Here is a 25,863-nt window from a genome sequence, read left to right on the forward strand (position 1 = left end):
TGCCACTTGAAAAAATGTGTGAGTAAGAGGCAGATGAAAACATTTATTTTACAGAAAACATGTATGACTGATTAAGTTACTCTGAATTAATGAGAATACCACACTGATAATTGGGACCTTTGAAGTATTGGATCCAGAATTTAATAATGAAGAGGCCTTTTAATAATATCCTTTAAATAACTTAATAACCCTTAAAAAACATATATAGACATATTTTAGGAAGGATCTTCCAAGCCTTCTACTTCCAGGAAGAAGTCTCAAAAGGTTAATTTCAGTGTTTTAAATTTGAAAACCTTGTAAAAACCATTCAAATTTTTTGAAGGTGTCTGAAAAAGAAAAACACTTTGTACTGAGAATACATTTGTTGTAGAATGCTAATATATTTTATGGTAATATCCATGTTCTTGTAGAATGTAAGGAATCAGAGGGGTCATCCACACTGAAAAGATTGCACGTTGACAGTGCCATTTGCTAACACCAATAAGGAAGATGCTGAAATGGCCAGAAAGGTTGGTTTTTCTGAGAGATGCTCCGATATCAAAATATTGGCCTATATCATGTATCCAATATCTACTGGTTTACTGTTTTGCCTGTTTGTGTAAACATAAAAACATTTGAATGTACAGTAGAAAATAATGATAACTAAAAATGATGTTATCTGCTTGCAATATTTGCCTAACCAGACCAAAACTGAAAAAAAAAAAAAAAACCATTACTGATAGCTGATACCAATGCACTGCTATATTGTGCATCCATGGTTTCTCTGTTAAAAGGGATAGTTCACCCCCAAAAAATTAAATTCTCTTATCATTTACTCAACCTCATTCCATTCCAGATGTGTATGACTTTCTTTCTTCAGCAGAACACATTTGAAGAAAAATACCACTCAGTAGGTCCTTAAAATCCGTGTGGATTGTGATTGTGCCGACAGTCAGTATAGATGTCATCCATACACCTCCAGCTGTTAAATGAATACTTAAACCTACTTTTTCAAACTCATCTTAGGCCATTTACCAGATTCCCATCAAATGTGGTATATATCATCTACAGACCCTCCTGTCAAGAATTTATCAAAATAATTTTGATGCATTGAATCGTTCCAAAGATATAAGCAAATTTGTTTTGGGCATGGCCTATAATGACTAATTAGTCTGTATCTTGAGTGCAATTTTCAAACATAAAACTTAGTATATAGATGCTCAAAAGGACATTCTGAGGTAAAATGCTAAATTTCATCAATTTGGCAGTGCTATAGCATAAGAAATGGCTATTTTTATAACTGTAATTCATGCTGTATGTCAACAGAGAATGGGCAGACTGGTTCAAACTGACAAAGTCTACGCTAACTCGGATAACCACTCTGTACAATTGTGGTGAGAAGAATAGCATCCCATAATGCTATTTTGAGATGCAGGTTGGCACTGTTTTGGTGGCACGAGAGGGACCTACACATTTACATTTATGCATTTGGCAGACGCTTTTATCCAAAGCGACTTACAGTGCACTTATTACAAGGACAATCCCCCCAGAGCAACCTGGAGTTAAGTGCCTTGCTCAAGGACACAATGATGGTGGCTGTGGGTATCGAACCAGCGATCTTCTGATTACCAGTTATGTGGTTTAGACCACTACACCACCACCACTCTACAATCACTTACACAATATTAGGCGGGTGATTGTTAATGTTGTGGCTGATCGTGTATGTCCCTATGGTGTTAAAGTGAGATGTGTAACATTGAAACACCAGTAGATCTTAAGAGGCTTTTAATTAGGAGACTTTATGAGCTGCTGTGTTTTATTACAATGCGTTTTTATTTATGCAGGTGGACGTTTTGATGAGCAACCTGTTGAAGCTGTGGAATGAAGATCCCACTGTGAAAAGTCTAATGGTCTCTCAGTTCACCAGGTTACTAGATATTTTATATGATCCCTTGAGGTATCATCATCATCATCAGCCCTGTGGCTACTATAAACAAAGAATGCACTAAATACTTGCAGCATCCATTAGTGGTATCGAGCACTGAAACTGGTGGTGTCCACAGGGAATATGGATTCTCTTTCACACGCCTGGATGGCTCCATGACTCAGAAAACAAGAGCAAAGTCCATTCAGGACCTGCAAGACTCCACCATCAGGTTATTGGCACTCAAAGGTGGAGCTTAATCTGACCTCTGCTTCTCATGTCATTCTGATTGATCCAGTGAGTGAAATGTCCCAGGATTTATTTCATGTCAGCCACTGGGAGGCAGTGTTCTCAGTTTTATTCTGAATGCTTAAATCTAATGGGAAATTAATTGACCCTAGTACTAGACATGGCCATATACTCAGATTTGTTCAGAAGTTCAGTGTTAACAGATTTTCTTTTCAGTACAGTCATTTCTTCTTGCACAGGATCTACATGTCTGTATAAATGACATGAAAAAAAAAAACATTTGCCCACAATTCTCACATTAAAATATATTTTATGCATTCAGTGTTCGTGCCTGGAAGAATAAACTTCTCCCCATCACAGTAAATCAGAATTCACATTGAGGTTTTTTTATTTTTATTTCAGATGTTGCAGTTTGAGGGGAGTTGGAGGCATTAGTAGTAGTTACCATCAACAGCTACAGAGACTGCTTAAACAGTTGTACAGGTTGAAACCAAGTATAGCACAACCATTTTTGCCTTCACCTTGGTACAGGGAGTGACTGGCCAGTGAGCAAGAGTGGAGTGACCTTGGTTCACACAATAAGAGTTACTGATGCGTATCAGAGCCAGTAATGTCTATTTAGGGGAGTGGGCATGAACAGAGTCTTGTAAACATAAGGTGGGGATTAGAGGTTTAATAACGAATGTGGAGTGGCAAGCAGTATACTTTGGATGTAAAAGACATTTTAATGGTTTGTTTTGGCATAGTTTGCTGTATGTTGTTTTTGAATGTTTCGGCTCCTCACAACACCTGACATTTCTATGAACATAACATTTAAATTACAGTACTTTGAATAATAATAAAAGTAACTGCAGTGTCTTGTTCAATGACAGATTGCCTTCATGGTGTCACACCACCTCAGGAAATGAGGCCATTGGAGAAAATGCAAAGTTAAAAATCGCAGTGTGAAAGAGGTTGAATGGTCAAGCTGCATAGACAGTTGGAACTGGCATTAAAATCAGAGGATGTATATAAAGATTTAGTTCACCCTAAAATGAAAATTCCTTTCCCTCATGTTGTTCCAAGCTAATTTTTTTTCTGTGAAACACAAAAACGGATGTTAGGCAGAATGTTAGCCTCAGTCACCATTCAATTACATTGTAACCATTCACTTTCATTGCAACCTTTCTCCATACAAACTAATATACTACTTCTGTATTCCATGAAAAAACAGAAGTCATAGGGTTTGAAACAACATGGGGTTGATTAATTTAATTTACGTTTTTGGGGTGAACAATCCCAAGTGTTTTATTTCATGCCCTATATGTACAAAACTATATCTCAATGCATTTCTAGGCAGCCCTCACTTCAGGAAGGAATCAAGCTTTTTCTCTATGTTTTCAAATGAGTCCAGTCCCATGTAGTCAGCTTGGCCCTGTTCCCACTTCTGTTTCCGCTCTTGTGATGACGCCTCAGGAGTGGGATGGTGGGATATGTCCATCTTCGCAACATCAGTGTGAATATTACTCTAGGGGTCGGGAAAAGAAATGCAGCAATTACAAACATAATAGGTTACATTTAATAATAATAATAATAATAATAATTAGGGATTAGGTTAATATAAATATACATGCAGATTACCAATTCAGTTGATGGAAATGAAAAATGACAAGACATGGGTAGCCAAATGTGCACCTCTATAGAAAGGTTTGAATGAATAGTTTCGCAGTGTGAATGTGCAAACCACTTAACTCATGTTTGTATCAAGTCAATATTTCAAGCAAATGGTCTATCTAGGTTGGAATATAACATGTAAAACACAAGAGGCACATTCATGAAACAAGCTTCACAAAAAAATTCAGTGAAGTGTTTGTAAAACCATTTTTGCATAAATTGCTGCTTTATGATGTACTTGTATTTCATGAATGAGGCCCAGTGTTCAACAGCACAGCGAACTTTTTGTGAAGTCATCAAAATCTGAAGCAACCTTACCTTCTTGCACCCAAACAAATAAGTCACATTTACAAAGGACACTTTGTCCTAAAGCACAGCTAGTAATCAACCAACAATGAGCAAAAAACTCCATTCAGTTAAGCACAACGGCTCTAGGTTGAGGAAACGACATACCTTTTTAATAACTTCCCCAGAAATATATGGCAGAACTGATCATTTCAATGTATTTGAACAAAATCAAATGGTAACGAAGTTAAGAGAATTAAAAACTTATGAAACGTAACGAACATTTGAATGTTATTCCAAATAAAAACAAATGTTTATATTTAATCAAAATGTAATAACTTACTCTGCCTCTGAAACCGCTTTTCTTTTCCACTGACATCACAAATCCCTCTTACCTTTTTAACCCCCTTGCCTCCAATCTGGTATTAAAACACCCACATTTAACAGAATGAATTCCCAAAGTAGAAGTCCTGACCTACATTTTTTTTTCTAGTTGAATATACCATTTCACAAAAAAGTATGTCAAATTACAGAAGTACTGTTAACAAAGGTTTTTATAAGCTAAAGCTATAAAATATAGGGCTGCCCACTAACAGTACACCAAGATTCTCGTCAGACACAGTCTTGGTCGACCAAGATTTGATTTGTTTTCAGTAACAACCAAACAAAACAAAAAGCTCTGCAGGAAACCGACGAACACCAGTATTACTACTGGTTGGACGCTTGGTACTATGGAGTAATTTTCGTTAAGCATGGTTAGGCCTACACAATAAAGCATGACACCTTGATTTCAAACTTTGAACTTTTATTTATTTTAACTAAATTCAAAAAAATGAAACTGAATTCAAAATTTGCAATTAAAATATGTGTTCAACTTTTTGAAAGATGGCTTTACAACAGTTGTGAAGGGCAACATCTCTGGCAAAGAACGTCTTGGTTACGTACGTAACGAGACATTGCGTTTACTAACGCATATGGGTAGTGCCTTCATACACAACCCATTTGAAACCGCTCTACAATAACGGCAATATTCTAATATTGGCCAAGGTGTTTGAGCCTCACCCGTTTTGGCACGAAACAGACCGCTCGTCACAAACAGGTGCACACACACCATTTCCTCAGAATTTCTGACTGCGAACAAAGGAGCTCATTGCTCATGCCTCAAGAACTGAGTCTTGTGGTGCGGCTACTGTTCGCAATGTCTCGTTCCCTTCGTCTCGGTGAACAGTGGTTACGTCTGTAACAAGAGACGTTCCCTTACGACTTCAGTCCACTTGACATTGTATTTACTAACGCATATGGGGAACAGAATCACATTACGCCGCACTACATGACATAACTTCCTAAAGAGGAAACATGGTGGCGCAGTCTTATGGGAAGACGACTGACATGTGTATGCCACAGTGAGTGATCCTCATGAATATATGAGCTATAGCCATATAGAATGAATTACTCCATATGAAGCCGGCCGGGAAGGGAGTTCATTTTTAATGAAGTGCTTGTGACTTATGGAATTATAACCGACTGAATGCAGGCGGATGTGTAAATGATGCAGAGCCCGTACTTAAAGCGGGCGGGCGCGCACGCACGCACGTGAATTGTTGACTGATAACGCATGTAGGTCACTGACTCATTTTACTGATGCCAGAGCCAGCGGTAGTGCGGTCTTAACGGAAAGCATGTGCAAATCAACAGTCCAAAGGCTCGAAGGGGGGCCTGCGAGAGCATTTAGGACTAAAGTTAAGTCCCAAGTCAGGATTGTAGCTGGCCGAGGCAGGTTTAATAGTCTTACTCCTTTTAGGTACTTTGATTAAATCATGCTTGCCTATAGGAAGCGCCGGCTTAATACGCAGCTATAGTTGCCACGTACACGGAACGTTGACTAGGTGAGTCCTGCATCTAATTGCTTTTGAAGAAATATTAGAATTTCATGTATGGGGCGGTTTACTGAGTCCTTACTACGCGAGAGACATCAGGCAGTAAAACCCTTCCATTTAAGTGCATATTAGGCATCTTGTGGACTGTGCTCTGGCTTGTAAAATGGTGTTCATGACTGAATGCGTCAGTTCTGGCCCGGATATTGCACCCCGTTCAGTGGCCACACATGCAGGTTCCACAGCTGGGGCTGGAGATGCCAGATTGTGCTGTGCCGTGAGATCCCTCCTCAGCAGTATTTCCCATGGTGGGCTGTAAAGCATCTATATTACGCTGATGACACGCAACTCTACTTGTCTTTCCAGCCCAACGACACCACAGTGACCGTTCGAATCGCTGCCTGTCTGGCAGACATCTCTGCCTGGATGAAGGAACACCACCTTCAACTCAACCCTGCCAAGACAGAACTCCTTGTCTTTCCAGCCAACCCTGCTGTTGAACACAACATCACCGTGCAGCTGGGTCCAACTACAGTTTCGCCTTCCAAAACGGTCAGAAATCTAGGGGTAACCATTGATGATGAGCTAAATTTCACAGACCACATTTCAAAAACTGCAAGATCTTGTAGATTTACACTCTACAATATCAGGAAGATAAGACCCTTCCTCTCTGTACATGCCACACAACTGCTCGTTCAGTCCCTTGTCATAACTAGACTGGACTACTGTAACGCTCTCATTGCAGGCCTTCCTGCATGTGCTATTAGACCTCTCCAAATGATCCAGAATGCAGCAGCACGTCTGGTCTTTAATGAACCTAAGAGAGCACACGTTACACCACTCTTTGTCTCTCTCCACTGGCTGCCGGTTCATGCCCGTTTTAAATTCAAGGCCCTGATGCTGGCATATAAAACAGTCACTGGGTCTGCTCCAGCATACCTTAAAACATTTATGCAGAGCTACGTTCCCACCAGAAGCCTGCGGTCGGCTAAGGAACGTCGCCTTGTCGTACCAAAACAAAGAGGCACCAAAACACTTTCCCGGACTTTCAGTTTCATCATACCACGGTGGTGGAATGACCTTCCCAACTCAATCCGCAAGCTAACTCACTCTCTATCTTCAAAAAGCGGCTAAAAACACATCTTTTCCAAAAGCACTTAACCGGTCAATAAAAAAAAAAAAATATATATATATATATATATATATATATTTACATTTCTTGTTGCACTTAAATCTGTTTTGTATACTATTATGATGATAGTGAAACTTTGTAATATGGCACTTTTTGTACCACTGTCTCCCTAAGATGATTCGCTGATGTTCTTCCTCTTTTGTAAGTCGCTTTGGATAAAAGCGTCTGCCAAATGAATAAATGTAAATGTAAATGTATATTTCCGGAAACCATGGATGGTTAGGCCAACTCGGCGCAACTAATAGAACGGTTTCCTTGACCTCCCGGACTTTGCATATGACCGAGTGGATCAGGCATTTCGCCGGCCATTTGTGAGCAATTGTATCCATTCCCAATGGGGACAGTGGGCATTGGTATTCAGCAGTCGATTTCTGCTTTGCCAAATATTTCCCAAATCCTCAACGCCATCTGATGAAGTCTCCAATCGCCAGATATCTCCCCTTGGCGTGACAGTAGGTCCGCGCCGTAATTCAGGCGGCCTGGGACATATGTCACTCGCAGGGAGAGGAGATGACACTTGCTCCCATAGGAGGAGGTGCCCTGTCAGTCTCAAAAGTGGCGGTGAATGAATTCCACCTTGGCGGTTATATATATATATATATATATATGCCACAACTGTCATGTTGTCGGAGCGAATGAGGACAGTTCATTATTTCTGACTGAAAAGCCTTCAAGGCTAGAATTACAGCCAATAGTTCTAGGCGGTTGATATACCAAGCCCTCCTCAGATCTGTCCAGGTACCGAAAGTCGGGCACCCGTCGCACACCGCCCCCAAACCAGTGTTGGAAGCATCCGTAGACTCCACTTTCTGCCTGATAATTTGCCCTAGCGCCACACCTCACTGGTAAAATGTAGGAGCTGTCCATGGAACCAATGCAGCTATACAGCATATAACAAATCCCAATGCTTTCTGAAACCGCTTCAGGAGAAAGTGTTCTCCCCAGTTTGAACAGAGACAGACACTGTGGAATGGCCTGAAAGCGCTCGCGGAATCGAGGCGGACTCCCAAAAAGGAGATATTTTGGCTGGGAGAGGGTGCCCTTTGCCCAGTTTACATTGAGGCCAAAGCGGTTTAGATGCTGAAGCAGTAAGTCTCTGTGTTGGCATAACAGAGCCTCTGATTGTGCAAGTAACAGCCAATCAATCATCGAGGGGCGAGAACCGCGTCGAAGCATTTCGTAAATGTGCGAGGAGCCAGAGGCAGTCCGCAGGACTTTGAACTTAATATGCCGTTCCCTCGAACGCGAATCTCATAAACATCCTGTGGTGTTGTACAATTCGAATATGGAAGCACGCATCCTTCAGATCTATCGACACAAACCAATCGTGTGGGAGTACATGCAATAGAATCCGTTTCAGCGTAAATCACTTTGAATGGGCGCTTTATAATGTGTGATTTAAATATCTCAGTTCCAGGATTGGCCGAAGTCCGCCGTCTCTTTGGGACAAGAAAATAACGGCTGTAAAACCCTTTGTGCTCTACAATGGCACAATCTCTATTGTGTTTTTCACGATTAGATTGTGCATTTCGGCTCGTAACACTGTTCAATCGTTTTTTGCACCCATTCTGAAATGCCTGTTAGTGCTCGCCACGCGTCCGTGTAATGGGACAGAGGGCAATTTGGTTTGCTCACCGTATGATATAAAGCGTCGCTTACCACAGGGAAGCGGTTGTGCATTTGAAGCGGAAAAGTGCTCATTGAGAATGTATGAGCGTCTCGTGCATTTGCAATGAATACGGTATTCTTTATTGCATATGACACAAACAACATCTTTTAAAACATTGTGAATGACAATATTCCTCTCCCGACGAACAGCAGTGGGGAACAGTGTTCTGTGTCTCCAATAGAGCCTTCTTTGGAGCACCGGAGGGAACCATGGGCTCAGTTTTCCACTTCAAAGCGCTGTGCCAGTCAGGAGTGCTTCTACTGCGCGGGGGAGTTCCTCCCTTTGGTGCGAGGTGGGCGCTGATGAGGCTGCTTCCATCTGGGCCAAGGCTTGCGTGGCCTCACTGATGGCTCAGGGGGCCAGTGCAGGCGAAGAGTTAGCAGGCATGGAGCGGAGCGGAGGCAAGCCATCTGCGCTATGCTCCGTTTGGGCTTTATGTACCTTATGGATTGTGGAACGTAAATGTACTCTCTGCACTGGGGCAGCCAATAGAGATGTCTTCTCTGTAACTCATCTATGTGAGGGTCAGCCATACATGCCAGCAAAGTATCAAGACGGAGTGATGTTCGCCGGAGCACTGCAGGGGAGCGAAGAGTCTTCTCGCTGCCATGAAGATTCTGTCCGTGTGAATCGACGGCGAAGTTAGAGGGCTTCGAGACAAGAGGCAATCGCTGTCTTGAAGGAAGAAATTCAGAGGAAATGGTGTGCGTGCACTGGTTTTATAGCGCAAAAACAGGTGGGGCTCAAACACCAAAGCCAATATTAGAATATTGGCGTTATTGTAGAGGTTTTAAATAGGTTGTGTACGAAGGCACTCCCCATATGCGTTAGTAAATGCAATGTCATGTGGAAAGTCGTAAGGGAACCTACTTCATAACTGCATTCTCTACCGGTCAGGAATTTCGTTGTCTGGGAAAATATGTGCGAGTATAGTAGTTCTGTTCCCTCCTTCACCACACCCACCCACACCTCAACAATAATTAAAATGATGATAATGATCATTTAAAAATAAACCGAGGGTGAATGTGTTTTTGTATTATTTTAGGTTTTAAAATCACAGATGTACAGACCACAGAGTTGTGTTCATAATGATCTGCTCTGTGGAAATAAAGTGAACTGAACTCAAAACAAAACACCTGAGCGGAGATAATTTACAGCACAGACAATGGTGTTTATGCAACAAAACAAAAAAAATTCAGAAGACAAAACTAAGAAAGAGAACCTTTTACATGTTCCACAAGACTGCACAACTCCGTACAAACAGCGTGTCATACATGCACATAGACAGCTTTTGTCATCTGTTCTTAAAAACATGATGCGAGTTTCTTCAAGCACGTCTATTTACGGGCAAATTATTTGTAATATTAATTTGATAATAATAACAACCCAATAATAATTGAATATATTAAATGGGGAAAACGAGACAAATATCGTCTTGACATCAAAGGAATCAGCTGTTGGCGATCACACGGACCATTGTCAATCCCAGAGATCATGGTCCATCGGCACAACCCTAATGTGCATTTCTCTATAAATTAACTAAAATGTTTAGACCGTCTCCTTGCTGGTTTTTCCAACACATTCAGAATCATTCAGAAGACATTAGTCTCGCTGTGGCTCGCTTCCTGCATGCGCTTGTAAAATTTATATTTTAAAAGCTGGATATTACGGTTTTGTATTTCTCTGTAAATGTAGAACAGTGTTAGGAATGTTATAAGTAACATTCCTTCTCAGCCCTGGAACTTTAACCATTTTCTGATGGCCCCCAAAATAAATAAAAATATATACATGGAATTAAATTAATACCATAAACCTGCTACAACTAGTTTACCAATGGTTTAAATTAACTCCTACTAGTCTACTAGTAAAAAAAATAATAATCAAAAAACACAATATTGGCAAAAATGAGGATTATACTAATCTCAGCAATGCAGCCAATTCTGCAAAACCTCTGCATACCTCAATGCATCCGGAATTGAAGGGCTGGTCACCATACTCTTCTTTCATGAGGGGGAATACTGAAGAAGAGAAAAGCTCCCACCACTGAAGCAAGTAGTTGGGGTGCATGTCAGAAGCATCCTGGGACTGACCTTTTATTGCTTTGCTTGTTGTGTCATAACTATAATCCCATGGTTTTACTTTGCCAAGGAAATGTACTACCTTGGCATCATGGCCATATCTAGGAGCAAAAGGAATGGTCAGATGGCTGGTACTCAAATTACTCAGATTCAGCAATTAAACATTCTAGACAACTGGAAGTGTTAAAGAGAGGCCTGCCAATTAAGTGTCAAACGCATTATTCCAAAGAATTCATGTGTAATACGTTTGTTAAAAATTAACTTTGAGAAAATCCCAAATGTAATAAAGCCGATAAACTGCAGTTATGGTCAACAAGACAGTTGCCCGTATGTGGCATAAAGGCACATTATGAATTATAAACTGGGCATTATAAATTAGATCCCAACAGAAGCTTAACTGACTGGAGAACAGTTCTACTGTTGCTAGTGGAACAGATATCATGTAACAATCTATTCAAAGTGACATTTAGCTGGTGTAAAAGACCCCTAAAATAGCCAAACTATTTTCGGAGGCCAGCATTTATTTGGTGGATGTAGAGGTGCAAGGCTAAGAATAAAGAGGAATTGTTGTGCATTTTCATCTCTGGTTACAGAGTCACAGCACTACTACAAACTTTGATTTCATGTGGTAACATTTTTTTTAAAAAAAGGACCTAATGTGGATCTATTAAATGTTCAGGACACCATTTATTTGAATGTACACTTACTGCTTGAATGCTGGAAGATAGGTGTAGATGGCAATGCTGCTGAGGTTGTAAATGAAAGGAAGGCGTTTTGAAATGTCTGCCGTTGCCCAATCGCTGAAGAAGCTGTTGAGAACTCCCTGATCACCACCTGTTGAAAAAAGCAGAAGACAACAAAATTAATAAAACGAAAACAAATTTCACATGCGGCAAGGTGTTTGGGCACAAAAGAACCAGGTTTCAGGTGCTCGCCATGAAAAATTTTGTAGAGAAGGTTCTAATCATCCTCAAACAGATGAAGCAATCAGTAGTTTACAGTAAACAAACGGAGTCTTTGGTGGAGGGCATTTATGGAGATAGCTTTGGGATAATTAGGAGCACACACAAAAAAAGGGTAATTATAAAATCATACAAATGGGCCAAGCAGTTCACCTTTTAACATGATTTAGGCACTTTATTGACAGTGTCTTTTGTAAGAACGCATCTGTTAAGAACATACAGATTACATTCAAATACAGGTTTTTCTAAATCACCATGGTTAAGCAAACATGTGAGCACAGAAAACTGAAGTCCAGCTGACCTCAATATCAGTGAACAGGACACTGTGCATCCACAGTTACATATGAAAAGCACAAGATGTCCTATACATGACAATACGAAGACCACGTTTACAGGGGCTGAGCTCAAGTTTTTGTCATGCAGGTCCATGAGAAAATCTAGGTTAAGTTAAAGCTCTAGAAACACTACGGCTTTACTACTGCACCAATGGAAATGGATGGTAAATGTCCTGATATTAACAACCATTTAAAAGTACAGCTAATATAAGCTTTGTCTCACTGTAATGTAAAAATATAAGAAAAAAAATGTAAGCGACCAGTAAATTTATTTGGTGGTATTCAACATTACCACAAATGCTGTCGATGAGTTTAAAGGAATAGTTCACGCAAAAATTTGAATTCTCTCATCATTTACTCACCCTCATGCAATACCAGATGTGCATGACTTTTTCATCTGCTGAACAAGATTTTTTTAGACTAATATCTCCGCTCTGTAGGACCATACAATGCAACTGAATGGGTGCCAAAATTTAGAAGCTCCAAAATCCACATAAGGGCATCATAAAAGTACTCCAGTGGTTTAATCAATATCTTCTGAAGTGATATAATTGGTGTGGGTAAGAAACAGGTCAAGATTTAGGTCCTTTTTTCACTATACAGTTTACTCCTTGCCAAGTCAATCTCCACTTCAGTTTCAAGGCACGTTTGATGCCAAACTCCTCATCTTGAAAGCAGACGAGAGTAGAATGGTGCAGTCAGGGGAGGAGTGAAATATGTGCCGTCAAGTCAGACAATTCTCACTTCTCATGGTGGATAAGACACCTACGAGATCAAAAAGGTAGAAAATCGAAGGATTCGCGTTCATGCGCCGTTGCTGATGAAGTACATTTAAAAACTGAAAAATATGACAAACAATGTACCCGTTATTAAATTTCGCCAATAAGATGCATCTTTCCATCAATTTTTTGGTTTACTAAAAGACACGCATTTTAGAGATTTCAGAAATATGACACCAATTACATACTCCGATCGAACTGTCAGAGTGTTGGGAATATTCGCATATAATTTATACACTTAAAACATGATATTAGAGACATAAAATTATTTTTAGAAGAGCGAAACATCACTGTGGTTTAATCAAATGAGTATTAAGCCAGGTTATCAGCAAGTAATTTCCAATCATGCTTGCAAATTGTGCAGCTGATAAAATCCAACTGCGCCACCTGGCTCTTACAACAGCGTGCACCTCGATCTCAAAAGGCTTTTTTGGCATGGGTCACCATGACACAGCAAGTGGGACAGATTTCTAACCGGCATGCACCGGTGATTGGTTCTGCATAGAACTTGCTCATCTCAAAAGAGCCTTCACTTTCCCATTCTTCTATGGTTTTTGGCGATTCACAGTCTTGATGCACATCGAACCCTATTGGGCAGGGAGGAGAATTTATGATAATGACATAAATATTGATCCGTTTCTCAACCACAGCTATCATATTGTGTCTTAACACGTGAATTTAACCACTAGAATCATATGGATTACTTTTATGATATCTTTATGTGGATTTTGGAGATTAAAAAACGCTGGCTCCATTCACTTCCATTGTATGGACCTAGAGCTGAAATATTCTTTTAAAATCTTAATTTGTGTTCTGCAGAAGAAAGAAAAATCATACACATCTGGGATGCCAGGAGGGTGTGGAAATCATGAGAATTTTTATTTTTGGGTGAACACAGAATTTTCCTTTAATGCTCCATTACAGTATGTTAAACCAGGACTCCGACATGTCCAGATTTTCAGGAGATAGCCCACAGGCTTTATGGCATGGTCACGTGGGACCAATCTATTGCACCAGAAGTCTATACCCTCTGTATGTTGTGCCATATATAAACAGAAAGATAACAAAACAGAAGGCAATAATGGTCTTTAAACTCTGTGACACTGAAGTGCAACAGAAATATGATATCCTCCAAAACCTTCAGTAAAGAGGCTTGCCTTCTGGGGCCAAATACTTTGTACAAGATTAGGTCTCTTGACTAAAAGCAAACTATAGAATATTCCACTTTAAAAGACACCAAAAGTGCCAGGAACATTATTTTAATACATAGCCTAATTGCCATTTTAAAATGTACTTGGATTGGATATGCACTTGCAATTAATCAGGTATAAATGATGAGTCCACAAAGCAGAAATAACTTGGATCACAATGTGGTCTTCTTGATACCAACATATAATCATAATACTCTTCAGTTTAGTCTTGATTGTTGATATCAGGAAGAGCAGTAAACCGGTGCCACAATGTGGTCTTATTGATACCAACATATATGTTGGCATCAAGACTATTATGATTAGAAGACTAAACTGAAGAGAAGCAAACCGGTACACAAAGTAATTAGGACATGGTCAGAGGAAAACGCAGACAAGCTCAAAGCATGCTTTGTACTCTGTGGGTTGTGTTTTAGGAGGATAATATAGACCATACCACAATATTTATGGCAAAATATAAAAACTTTTGTACACTGACAGTAATACAAACTCAGACAGTGAAAATTAATCCAAACAATAAGAGCTATGTGACTATCAAGCAGCTGATTAACAGGAAAAAAAATGGCTTTAAAAACAAAGATCACAATTAATTTCATCAAGTTAAGAGAGAACTAAAAAGTGAATTGTGGAAAGCAAAACATGAACACGTTATTCCATCAGTCTGGAAAATGTCAATCACGCCCACACCAAAGAAATGCTCACCCGAGGAGAAGGACAATAGACCAATAGCCCTTACCTCATTTTAATGAATGTGCAAGAGAAAATAGTAGTAAAGCATCTAGTCATATCACTGGGGGACATCCTAGATCCATATCAGTTTGCATATAAAGCAGGCCACAGTACTGAAGATACACATTTAATGAGTAAACACCCAGACAGGTCACAATCTACTTATACAAGTGTTCTTTTTCTTAACTTTTCATCTTTTAATACAATAAAACCTGATATTCAGTTTAAAAAAAATTATGAATCTCAAGGTAAATCCTTACATGATTCTCTGGTATTTTAGCTTTCTGATTAACGCTACACAGCGAGTCAAGTTTAACAACAGCCTTTCTTCTTGCATTATAACAACCTGTGGGGTGCCACAGGGATTTGTTAGCTCACCTTTAGGTTCACTTTATATACACTAGTACACAAACCAATATTAACTAAATAACTAAAATTAAAATATTCTGATGATACTGCTTTGGTATTCCTTAAGGATAGGGATGCTGACTTACAACTGCATCAGGAGGTGGTCGATAGACTTATAGCATAGTGTGATAATTTCTTAATTGCGAGCACGGATACAACTGAAGAAATTGTCTTTGGTTTACAAGAGGATAAAATACCCCCCAGCCGTTTCAATCCACAATAAGACAATTAAACAGGTTGCATCATAAGTATTTGGGTGTCCACATGGACTGTAATTTACTGTGGAATGATCACATCAACTCTATATGCAATAAAGTGCAGCAGCGTATTCAATTAATACTGGAGGCGTTTCGGTGTCAGCAAACAAATTAGGTTTTATCGTGCAGTCATTCACAGTATTTTGTTCTATGCAGTGGCAGCAGTGTACAATAATATTACAGTAAAGCTTAGGGCTAAATTAAACTGACTCTTCAATGTGAGCTCCAAGCTTGTAGGGGGCCCCATTTTAGAGATATAATATTTCATAATCATATTTCGGCATGATCACGAGTAGAGGGTACTTAGAATAGCACGCAACATCATTGGTGATAGCCAACATGTGCATCACGAAAAGTATAAACTTTTGCCATCAGGAAGAAGGTATAGGATGCCCAGACACAGACTTAAGAAATTCAAGTGGACTTTCATTCCAACATCCACTGGACTATTCGGTGACAAAGGCTTTGTTCTGTGAAACTGAGATGTTGCACTGGTAATAATGTTGTGACATGTATAATAGACAACAATGTCGTACTACTGTCCTGTACTGTATAACTACCTTGTTGATGTATGCTGATGATATGTTGTATTCATGAACTCTGTATATGTTTTAGTTATTGTATGTTTGGATGAGGACTGTAATTCCAACGTAAAGCAAATTTCCAAGGAATCGGGACAATAAAAAGTATTATATATTAACTTAACCATAATACAAAAATAATTTGGTTAAAGTCATAAGGTCTAGCTGGAGTCTCATTTGAGAGGCCTTTGTTTATTTTATCCCACACAAAGACTAGGAATAACTCCCTCAGGCTGAGAGGTGCACCCAAAAAAAATAAGAAAAAAAAAGTCACAGAGCTGCCTTGTGTTCAGCCTACATGCCAGAAAAAGAACTTCGTCATGGTCATGTTTAGCTCAAGCAAGTTTGTGCAACTTTCACAAGTCAGTGTTTCAATATCTTATACCAGCTATAAAAAAAAAATCCTATTCTTCATACTGCCTTTTTTTTTTGTCAAAATGAATTTCAAAATATCTGGTAAAACAAATTTTCCCAAAATATCTCAGTTATGCAAACCTCATTTAAATGCACAAATCACCCATAAATGAAAATTCTATGCCGTAAGTGCCCCAAAGTATACTTTGGTTGTCCACATTGCTGATCGGAAAGCTCAACAGTATGCGTGACGCACATTTCATCATCAGCACAGTCTGCGTGGATGGTCAACGTGTGGCCCAGATTTTCTTGACATTCAGACTGTCTTAAGCCCATTCCATTTTCAGGTTAACTAACCCTTGAAATGCTTGTTCCAGTTCACACCAAAAACAGAGACATTACAATTTCAACTATTGTGCTTTCAACAAATGTAATACAAAGACTAAAGTCTGCCACTCACCATCAAAGCTGCCATTCTCTGAGCAGGTGGTGAGAAGCTTCCCATAGGTCTCATTGGATGGGCTATACACAAACACACCAGAGTTGAAGCAATCAGGCCAGCCGGGATCTGGTGCAGCAGAGAACTCCTCTCTCTCAAACAATTCATCTATATTAGACAAAACCTGGGGACGAGGAAAAAAAAAAAACACCATTGGCAAACCCCATAAAGATCATAAACATCATAAGCAGCGCTAAGAGACAACGCTCACTAAAGTATCTGCATCCATAAACACGCATTTGGAGTACTCCGTAAGGGTCCAGCAGTGGAGTTTGGTGAAAGTGACGCCCAAGTCGGGTCTTTTCAGCATGGCCAAGTGTGCCATGTCCCCACTGTCCAGCATGTCCACCAGCCTGACCTCATCATAGATTTTATGAAGCACTGCTCTGCAACGCACCACACAGACCCCAAAGTGAGACCGACTGATCAATAGATCACATTTCAGCAGCATGCACAAAAACAAAAGCCCTTTTTCAAGAGCACAGGGAAATTTTAATTAGTACATAACCCAATGATTTACTTGCACTGTGCCACAAAACATTGCAGACAATCTACCTGGAGGGTTCCGAGACATGGGGGCCAATCAGAGCCACAAGTTTTCTGGATGTGCTGTGGCTCCTTAAAGACTTGCCAAGTACCATTGCTCCTTTGGCATAGTTGTCAGTTGTAGCAAGTGTGACAAAAGCCTGGTCTGTATTAACACACACATACACACAAAACAAAACGCATACAATCATAATCATCATTAGTAAATTATAATATATGCTGCATTATTGCACCTTTCTAATATTTGTGTCTAATAAGCATAATTAGTAATCTAATAATCCATTATTAACAAAAACAACTTTGCCTAAAGAGAGAACGTGTTTATATAAATAAACAAACTAATTTTAATGATTACTTTAAATGATTTGTTTCTTTCACATGGCTTGAAGCAAGCATTTCATTCATTCAGACATTTATTTGGTGATGTCAGTATACTTGCTTAATATATTTTCTAATGAATAAATACAACCCACTGTTAGTCTTGATGGGTGGAAAATAATTAAATATTTGGGGTCAAAGATAAAAAAAAAAAAAGAGAAAAGGAAGTAAGAGTGGGAAAAGCCAAACTATTTTGTCTTTTGCATTCGAATGACGTTTTTGTGAATATTGGTGTTAGTTTTAAAATACAAGTGATGAACTACCGTATGTTACATAAAGCTAACAGTGAAAAAGCGGCAGCAAGGTTAGGTTTTTAAAACAGCATATTTTCCGTATTCGCCAAATTGCATTGCCGCACTAAACGCAATTTGAAGCAGCTCGTCCTGCATACGTGCCAGTGTACATTGCGTACCAAACAGTTGATCACTCTGCTGCGTATCAGGGGTGAAAAGGCCCTTACGCAACACAGAAACTACGTTGCACCGTATATATCGTCAAATATTACAGCACAGCACAGGTTATCTATAATGTCCAGCGAGTCCTGCAACTTCCGATGCAAATCATTTGCTTTGCCGTGTTTAGCCCTTGCTGCTTACGCATTTGTAACTGCAGTTTCCTTCGTTTGATATGCATTCGCGATATATGGCGGTCCATAACTTTGCCTACCTGACATGATTCACGTAACACAGCCAGACCGAGAATAAATGAGCATCCGTGGGGAACGATGGGAGAAAGCCAGCGTGCTGTCTGACGGGATTTTATAGAGAAGTGACTTTCAGTTGGTCACGTGATCTCTGACAACAGACATACCCACCAAAGTTACCACAGTTTCCAGTTTAGACAAGAGCTGTGTCTCGTTTCGAAGGCTGCGTGCTAGGTAGAACGTGTCATTTGAAGGCTGGAGTGTACTGAGCGTCCACCCCCCTATAGAATCAATTCCATGCCACATACAAGCCTCGTTTAAACGAGATGGCCTTCGTAGGACAAACGGAACGAAACATGGTTGCTATGACAGCACGCCACTCTTTAACAAGCGCGAACGCTTTGAGTGAGAATGGAGCAAAGTCCCTTTAGAAGGGAATGTATGAGGTACATTTTAGGAGAGTTATAATGATGAAAAGAGAAAAGAAATTAGATTTTACAGATGTATTTTTAGTCTAATACTTTATTTTAATTAAATATTAATATAATTATACCTATTATGTATTTAGCACCCTGAGGTACTTCAGCTTGGGAATTAACATTCCTTGCGTTTAAACATCATATTTACGGGCAAATTGGCGTCATTTTTTTTAGACATTTCCGTTGAAGCGAAGAATTGTGGGCTGTGAGTGCCCACGAAGGATACACCTCAAGTAGGTCGCATTCGAAGTGTTAATTTTTTTATTGAGAAAGCAAAAAGGTTATAAATTGCATAATTATAACTGCAAATACAAAAAGGCATTGATAATAGAAGAAAAAAATACAAAATAAAAACGTAATATTTGTCCTGCTTCACGGCACATACAAAAATTCCATCATAATATCTTAAAAAAGAAGAACATTTCTTATTCATGAGCAATCTTAAATATTTAACCAAGTACTCCACTTCAACTAAGAACTTATGAGCCTGGGTAGCTTTTTTTTATTATTTATTTTTTTATTGCTTAGAACATTCAACAAAAAAAAAATTAAATAAACCTAAATGGTCTGCACTTATATAGCGCCTTTTTAACCTTAGTAACGGTATTCAAAGCTCCAGATTCACTTTAATTTCACTTTTGCATACTTCCATGTAAGTTTTACCACTACATGCATACAAATATTTCACACCATGGTATTTATGTACAGCGGAGATGTTAAAATGAGGAGCACATTATAGTGAGGAGTACATGCTTAAGTTATATATTTGTTTTCTGTGGGTGAAGAGAAAAACAATAGTTCGTATGACCATTTTTAAGAGCTAAGCTATATTAAACAAATGTTTCAGTGTAAACTACTAAGTACTAAGTAATAATGACTTCATCCACTGTAAATCCACTACGTCACCAAAATCCACTAGAGGATTATAGATCAACTAGCACATCATCGCGCTATATGAAGTTAATTTTGGAGCAAATCAAATAGCACCTGTGACAGTGTTATTTGTAGTTGTAGAGATTAGCCACACATGTGTATCAGTACATTTGAAGTCACAGAGAAATTTATTTTAAGAGTTGCAAGCTTGTAGATTTTTTTTTCTTCTCTACTGTTAATCAGAAGGTCGCTGGTTCGATCCCCACAGCCACCACCATTGTGTCATTAAGCAAGGCACCGGGGGGTTGTCCCTGTAATAAGAGCTCTGTCGTGTTGGATAAAAGCGCTGCCAAATGAATAAATGTAAATGTCCCACAAACACAACACAATATGTGTGAATGTGTTTTGCACCATTTACTGGAACAGCAAAAATGTGAGCGTATGAGTTTCTTAATTTGTGATTAGAAAAGGATGTGTGCACATGCATTGAAGAATTTGAGAAGGTGTAACTGTTGTGTTGTAGCAAAAATCTGCAAGCTTGCAACTCTTAAAATACATTTCTCTGTGACTTCAAATTTACTGATACACATGTATGATCTACAACTACAAATAACACTGTCACAGGTGCTCATTCGAATTGCACCAATTTGACTCTCATACCCGAACAGGGGGGAAAAAAAACTTAGAAAATCGTGTTTTGTCCCGTATTTCCCCTCTCGCCTTTGCGGCTTTCTCAGTCACGTGAGTATTCTAATCAAAGGTAGCAAAGGATATGCTTGTAAAATCAATAAAATTGCATTATTTGAAGTACATGATTTGTATATCCCAAAATATCACAATCTCCTATCATTAGACGTCCAGTTAGTGAACCGATCGAAGTGTCCGTTTGAAAGAGCACACAGATGGAATTGCGGCTGGAAAATGTCAAAGAAGCGTACATGTATACATTTAATTAGGATCTTCAAAAACAGTTTACATTAATAAAAAAGGAGTCACAGACAGAGCCTAGTAAAGTGAGGAGTGAGATTTGTGGAGCTCGCTTTTCCATCGCCCATGAAGGCCGCACCCACGTGCAGAACGTTCATACAAAAAAGCATGTGGACGCTGATAAAAGTTCGCCACACCAAGTGTTAGCCATTTTTAGTGAAGCAAATTTCAGAATCTGACAATGTGCACTCAAGTGAAGGACTTTTTTCTTATTCTGTTGTGAACGGCCACAATTTGCACATTCATGACCTGAGAAAAGTCTTGCAGGATATCATGGTTGAAGCTGGTGACATACGAACGGATGATTTATTTTGTGCACTTTTAACTCAGCATCGGTGGATTACCTCCAAAATGGGAGCTGCTCATTGGAAAACACAGAAAAACTTGAGTTGGCCCTATTGAGAGACATCCCAGAGACATTCAGAGAAGCCTCGAACACTTCTGATTCAGAACCCCCGCTCTGAGTTTGATTGACGGATTGCGTGAAAAACATCATCACTCGTCGCATCACTGATTGGAACATGAACAAGACGACCGTGTCTGCGAGATGGTCAGGTTTTTTTTTGTGAGCTGGTGAGCAAGACCATCAATTTCGGAGTCTTAGCCAAGGTTGTGGAGTTTGTTTTATGCCTCCCTGGGACATCTGCATATGTGGAGCGTGTGTTCTTATTAACGAACGCAGCATGGGCACCGGATAAATCTCGACTCAGTGTAACAGAAAAATTGTTGCCAGCGGAAAATAGGTGACAGCAGTTACAAATGAAGATGCACCCTCTACTTCGCATTGATCTGAGGTCATTTTTGCTGGGAGGGGGCTGTCCCGTTTCCCAAAAGCAGGAATCTGGTCACCCTAATAAGTACATATTTACTTCTAAAATTAATTTGAGATTGAGGCTGTCAATATTAATTTATTACATTTATTTTATGTTTTTGCATTAACAGACAGTACTTAACAGCAGTACACATTTTTAGACTCATGTGTATATATGTAGAGCAAAAACATTGCCACATGACTTTGAAAAAATACATAATAAACAGTGTTTACCAAACATAACTGGCCAACCAAGATTTGTTTTAGTAGCACAGGCTACGAAATGCCAGAGTGGTGGAAGAAAGCTAAAGTAGTTTTAATTAAATAATAATGTGTGTCAAGACAAAAAATTAACAGTGGTGATCAAAGTGAGAATTATTAGGCCCCATAAAACAACCTAATCAATACAACTAAAAGACACAAAAGGGATTCCTATGGATCGCACATTTGGGGTTAAGAAGGTTGCTGTACATTAAACAGAATCATTTTGGTGAAAAACGATTTATTTAGGGCCTTTTCTTCCTTGCCACAGTCATATTTGTCTTGCTCACTTAAGACATTAAGGCATGATTTTGTAAAACTCCTCTGAAAAAATATCTATTGTGATAAGCACTGTACAAATACATTTTATTTAACTATGCTTTAGTCTCCATTGCAGGGAAGGATGAATCAATTACAGTGCAAGACAGGATGATCTTGCACTGTAATTTTTATCTGATGTTGCATAAACTGTACTAAGACTTGTAAATAATGAAATATTTCATGTGCATTTACACATCTCTTCACACAGTACCTTGAAAGAAATGGATGAATGAAGAACATTTTATTCCCATTCAAGTCATACATAACAAGAGACAGTGAGTAATAGTTTAGAAAATGATTCAATTGGATTCCATCATTTCCAGACTGGTTTTTGTTGTTGTTGTTGTTGTTGTTGCTTTGATCATGTGGCTTGAGGTAGTGAGGATGTTTTAATGATGGAGAGGTGGACTGACTCTGAGGCTCGATAAGAGAGAGAGCTCATCTTGGTACTCAGATTGGGATGAGAGGCAACAGACGTTGAAGAGCAACTCAGCAGCTTGAGCAAGCTCCTGCGGAAGTTCTTCCCAACGAAACCATAAAGGATGGGGTTCATACAGCTGTTGAAATAGGCAATGCATATGGTGAAAGGCATTCCAGTGTCAATGATTTCAATGACATTACAGTTGGTGATCACTTTAAGCAGAAAAAGCATGTCAATGAAGCTGAAGATCTGATGAGGTATCCAGCACAGGAAAAACGACAGCACAGCAACAGCTAGCATGCTCAACACCTCATCCCCATTTGACTTTGAATTTCTTTGAATGTCCCGTGCTTTGAGCAGAGCCCTACCAATCAGACAGTAGCATGTGAGGATGATGGTTAAGGGCAGAACGAACCCAAGCACACTCTTCATCAGACTGAGAGCAACCAGCATATTGCGATGTTCTTCTTTGTCCAGGATGCCACATACAGTTACATTGATATGCTTGATCAAGTGGGTCCTCCGGACAACAGCTGTGGGCAGACTCAGAAACAAAGCCCCTACCCAAATTGCAACACACGTCACACGAGCATAGTCCAATGTCCGGCACTGTCGGGACTGGACTGGGTGGACAATGGCCAGATAGCGGTCAATGCTGAGAGCAGTTAGGAGGAAAATGCTTGTATATAAATTAAGGAGGGCCATACTGGCAATAGCTTTGCATAGGAAGCTCCCGCTGAAGGGCCACTGGTAGCCTGTTGCAGTGTATATGGCCCAAATGGGCAGGGTGAGGAGGAAAGTCAGGTCTGAAACAGCTAAGTTCAAAACAAATATGTTGGCAACAGTCTTAAGTTTCAAACAGAAGTAGATGACAGCTACCACCATGCTGTTGCCTAACATTCCAATAATGAAGTTGCAGCTGTAGACCACTGGGATTAATGTGAAGATGTAGTTGTGGTTCCCAGTCATGTTGCATTTAAGATTGAGTCCCATGGGAGGGTCAGTTGTTAAGTTTTCCATTTATTATATTTGTCACACAAACCCTCAGTTTCACAGCCAAAAGAGTTGCATCACTAAGGAAGCACTGTAAAACAGAGTGGAAAGAAATGGTTAGATGCATTTTCTGTAAACGTTTGACTCAAAAGCAAGAGCTTTTTGATTATTATTTGGAAGTACAATACCAACAATAAACACCAGATGTCTTCATGCTTGTATTATGTTTGTTTGGCTTGTTGATCATGGATTATGTATAAGAGAAATTAAATTGCATTTGAATTTGTATCATCCAGTTAGACTTGATCAACTGTTTAACACTTTCCTATTTATCAATCCCAAAAGCTCCAGGCCATATGAAATCCAGAAAAAAGGCAAATGATTTATGTACAACTGTGAGAATTAAGGCTAGTTACCCTCTTAAAATTGCTCCCACAACTACACCAAAATGGAAAAAGAGCAGGCTGCCTCTCTTGGGTGAACTTCTGACCTCTCCTAAAGGTCAAACGTGTTTCTCGCTTGTCTTCTCTTATAAACGTTGAATTCTCACCATCAGAGCAAAGAAAAGAGTTACTGCAAAAAATAAATAAATTTCTTGCTTAGTATTTTGTCTTCTTTTCCAGTACAAAAAAAAAATCAAAACATTCTGAAAACAAGATTAATTTAACTGAGAAGCAAAATTACATCAGATATTTAGTCTTTTATTTAGAGATATCTTACAAATTTTTGTAAAGTAAAAGAAAAGAAAAAATATTTGCCAGTGGGATAAGAAAAAAAGAACTTGATTCAAAGGGAACAATTGTTTTTGATTATAATTTTAACTACATTTTTTGCAGTGTTCATTTATAATTGTATCTTTTAGCTCTACTTCCAATAAACAATTGCTTAGACATTTAAATTAATTTCTGAAATATTTATCTTAAGGTATTAGAATTTAAAATTGCTATGCTAGAGCTGTTATTTCATTGTTTTCATAATAAGACTAGCCATATATAGGCCGACACAGGAATGGAGTTCTCTAGTGTCAAGTCAAGAAACAATCACATATATCATCGCATTCCAAGGTTCATGTCTTTAGAATATCACTCTAGAATACCAATATAATAAACCTATTTTAATACGCTTATCAGACATCCGTTGTTACTCAGGAAGTAATGTCTGATAAGAATACTGTAATTAGTCATACTGATAAGGGATATATTTTTGTTTTCAATAATTTTTATTTTGAGGGTCTAAACAATTCTCTGTACTTCCTAGAAATGATGGATATGACCAGCTAGATGAAGAAAGTCTATGCACTTAGGCAGTCTATGCACTAAGTCACACTAATATAAAAGAGCTTGAGCTTACCTTGACAGAGAACCTTAATGTGTTGAGCTACACACGTGAAGATTGTTTGAAATGTATCAGTGGTGGGTTAGTGTCTGGAGAGACAATTTTTTTGGAGATAAAAATAGAATAAGTTAAATAAATGAAATAATACAGTGCATAGTAAATATTGATTCAAAAAAGTGGTATGTATAAAGATCAAGCCACAAGCTTTATTATCTAAATTGATTATAGTTATTTTTCCTATATTCCAATTGAAATGCCTTATCTATTATTTGCATAAAATATAAGCCTTTTCTTTTTACCTTTAGTGAAGGTCACACCCAGACACGTCAATTCCAAGTCCAAACTAAGGCTTTCAGAGGTCCGTCTTGACTCCCAGTTATGAAAGAGTGCCCAGTGCATATCCACAACGCCCCTCTTATATCCTCTCCCATAGTCCTACAACCCACAGCAGGGGCTGTACTGCAGGGGCTGGATACATCCATGGTCATAGGAGCAAGAGAGAGGGGAGAGAAAGACCCTTGAGGGCGCAGACAGATTTCTCATAATTTATTTGACCACCTTTTTCTCTTGAAAATGAAACATGTAATGTACTTTTTTTTCCCACACGATTGTAAACATTCTTTTGTGTTCATTCAATGGACTGATTTGTTCTGTCAAATTACATTATACAAAATGCAGAGCTGCTTCTGCTTATTAGCATAAAACCCATTATCCAAGCTTTGAGCACATCACAAAAAATGGCACACATCGGGCTGGTAGCTTGACAACATTTAAATCATTCAGTTTGATGCCTTTATATT

General features: G+C 39.0%; 2 protein-coding genes across 2 annotated transcripts; both read right to left on the reverse strand.

The window, feature by feature from the left end:
• Positions 1-1,961: 1,961 nt before the first annotated feature.
• On the reverse strand, positions 1,962-18,769 carry gyg1a (glycogenin 1a). Its single transcript, XM_052129212.1, has 7 exons — positions 18,606-18,769; positions 17,571-17,706; positions 17,227-17,401; positions 16,977-17,139; positions 11,611-11,737; positions 10,785-11,004; positions 1,962-3,659 (listed from the first exon to the last, which is right to left on the reverse strand). Exons 1-7 carry the CDS (start codon positions 18,610-18,612, stop codon positions 3,495-3,497), a joined length of 993 nt encoding a protein of 330 aa, XP_051985172.1. The 5' UTR covers positions 18,613-18,769; the 3' UTR covers positions 1,962-3,494.
• A 3,687-nt stretch (positions 18,770-22,456) lies between these two features.
• LOC127645587 (type-1 angiotensin II receptor-like) lies at positions 22,457-24,257 on the reverse strand. Its single transcript, XM_052129248.1, has 2 exons — positions 24,145-24,257; positions 22,457-23,819 (listed from the first exon to the last, which is right to left on the reverse strand). Exon 2 carries the CDS (start codon positions 23,753-23,755, stop codon positions 22,676-22,678), a length of 1,080 nt encoding a protein of 359 aa, XP_051985208.1. The 5' UTR covers positions 23,756-23,819; positions 24,145-24,257; the 3' UTR covers positions 22,457-22,675.
• Between the last annotated feature and the right edge of the window lie 1,606 nt (positions 24,258-25,863).

This window comes from Xyrauchen texanus, chromosome 6 (assembly GCF_025860055.1).
Source record: "Xyrauchen texanus isolate HMW12.3.18 chromosome 6, RBS_HiC_50CHRs, whole genome shotgun sequence".
In the NCBI taxonomy this organism is placed as follows: domain Eukaryota; kingdom Metazoa; phylum Chordata; class Actinopteri; order Cypriniformes; family Catostomidae; genus Xyrauchen; species Xyrauchen texanus.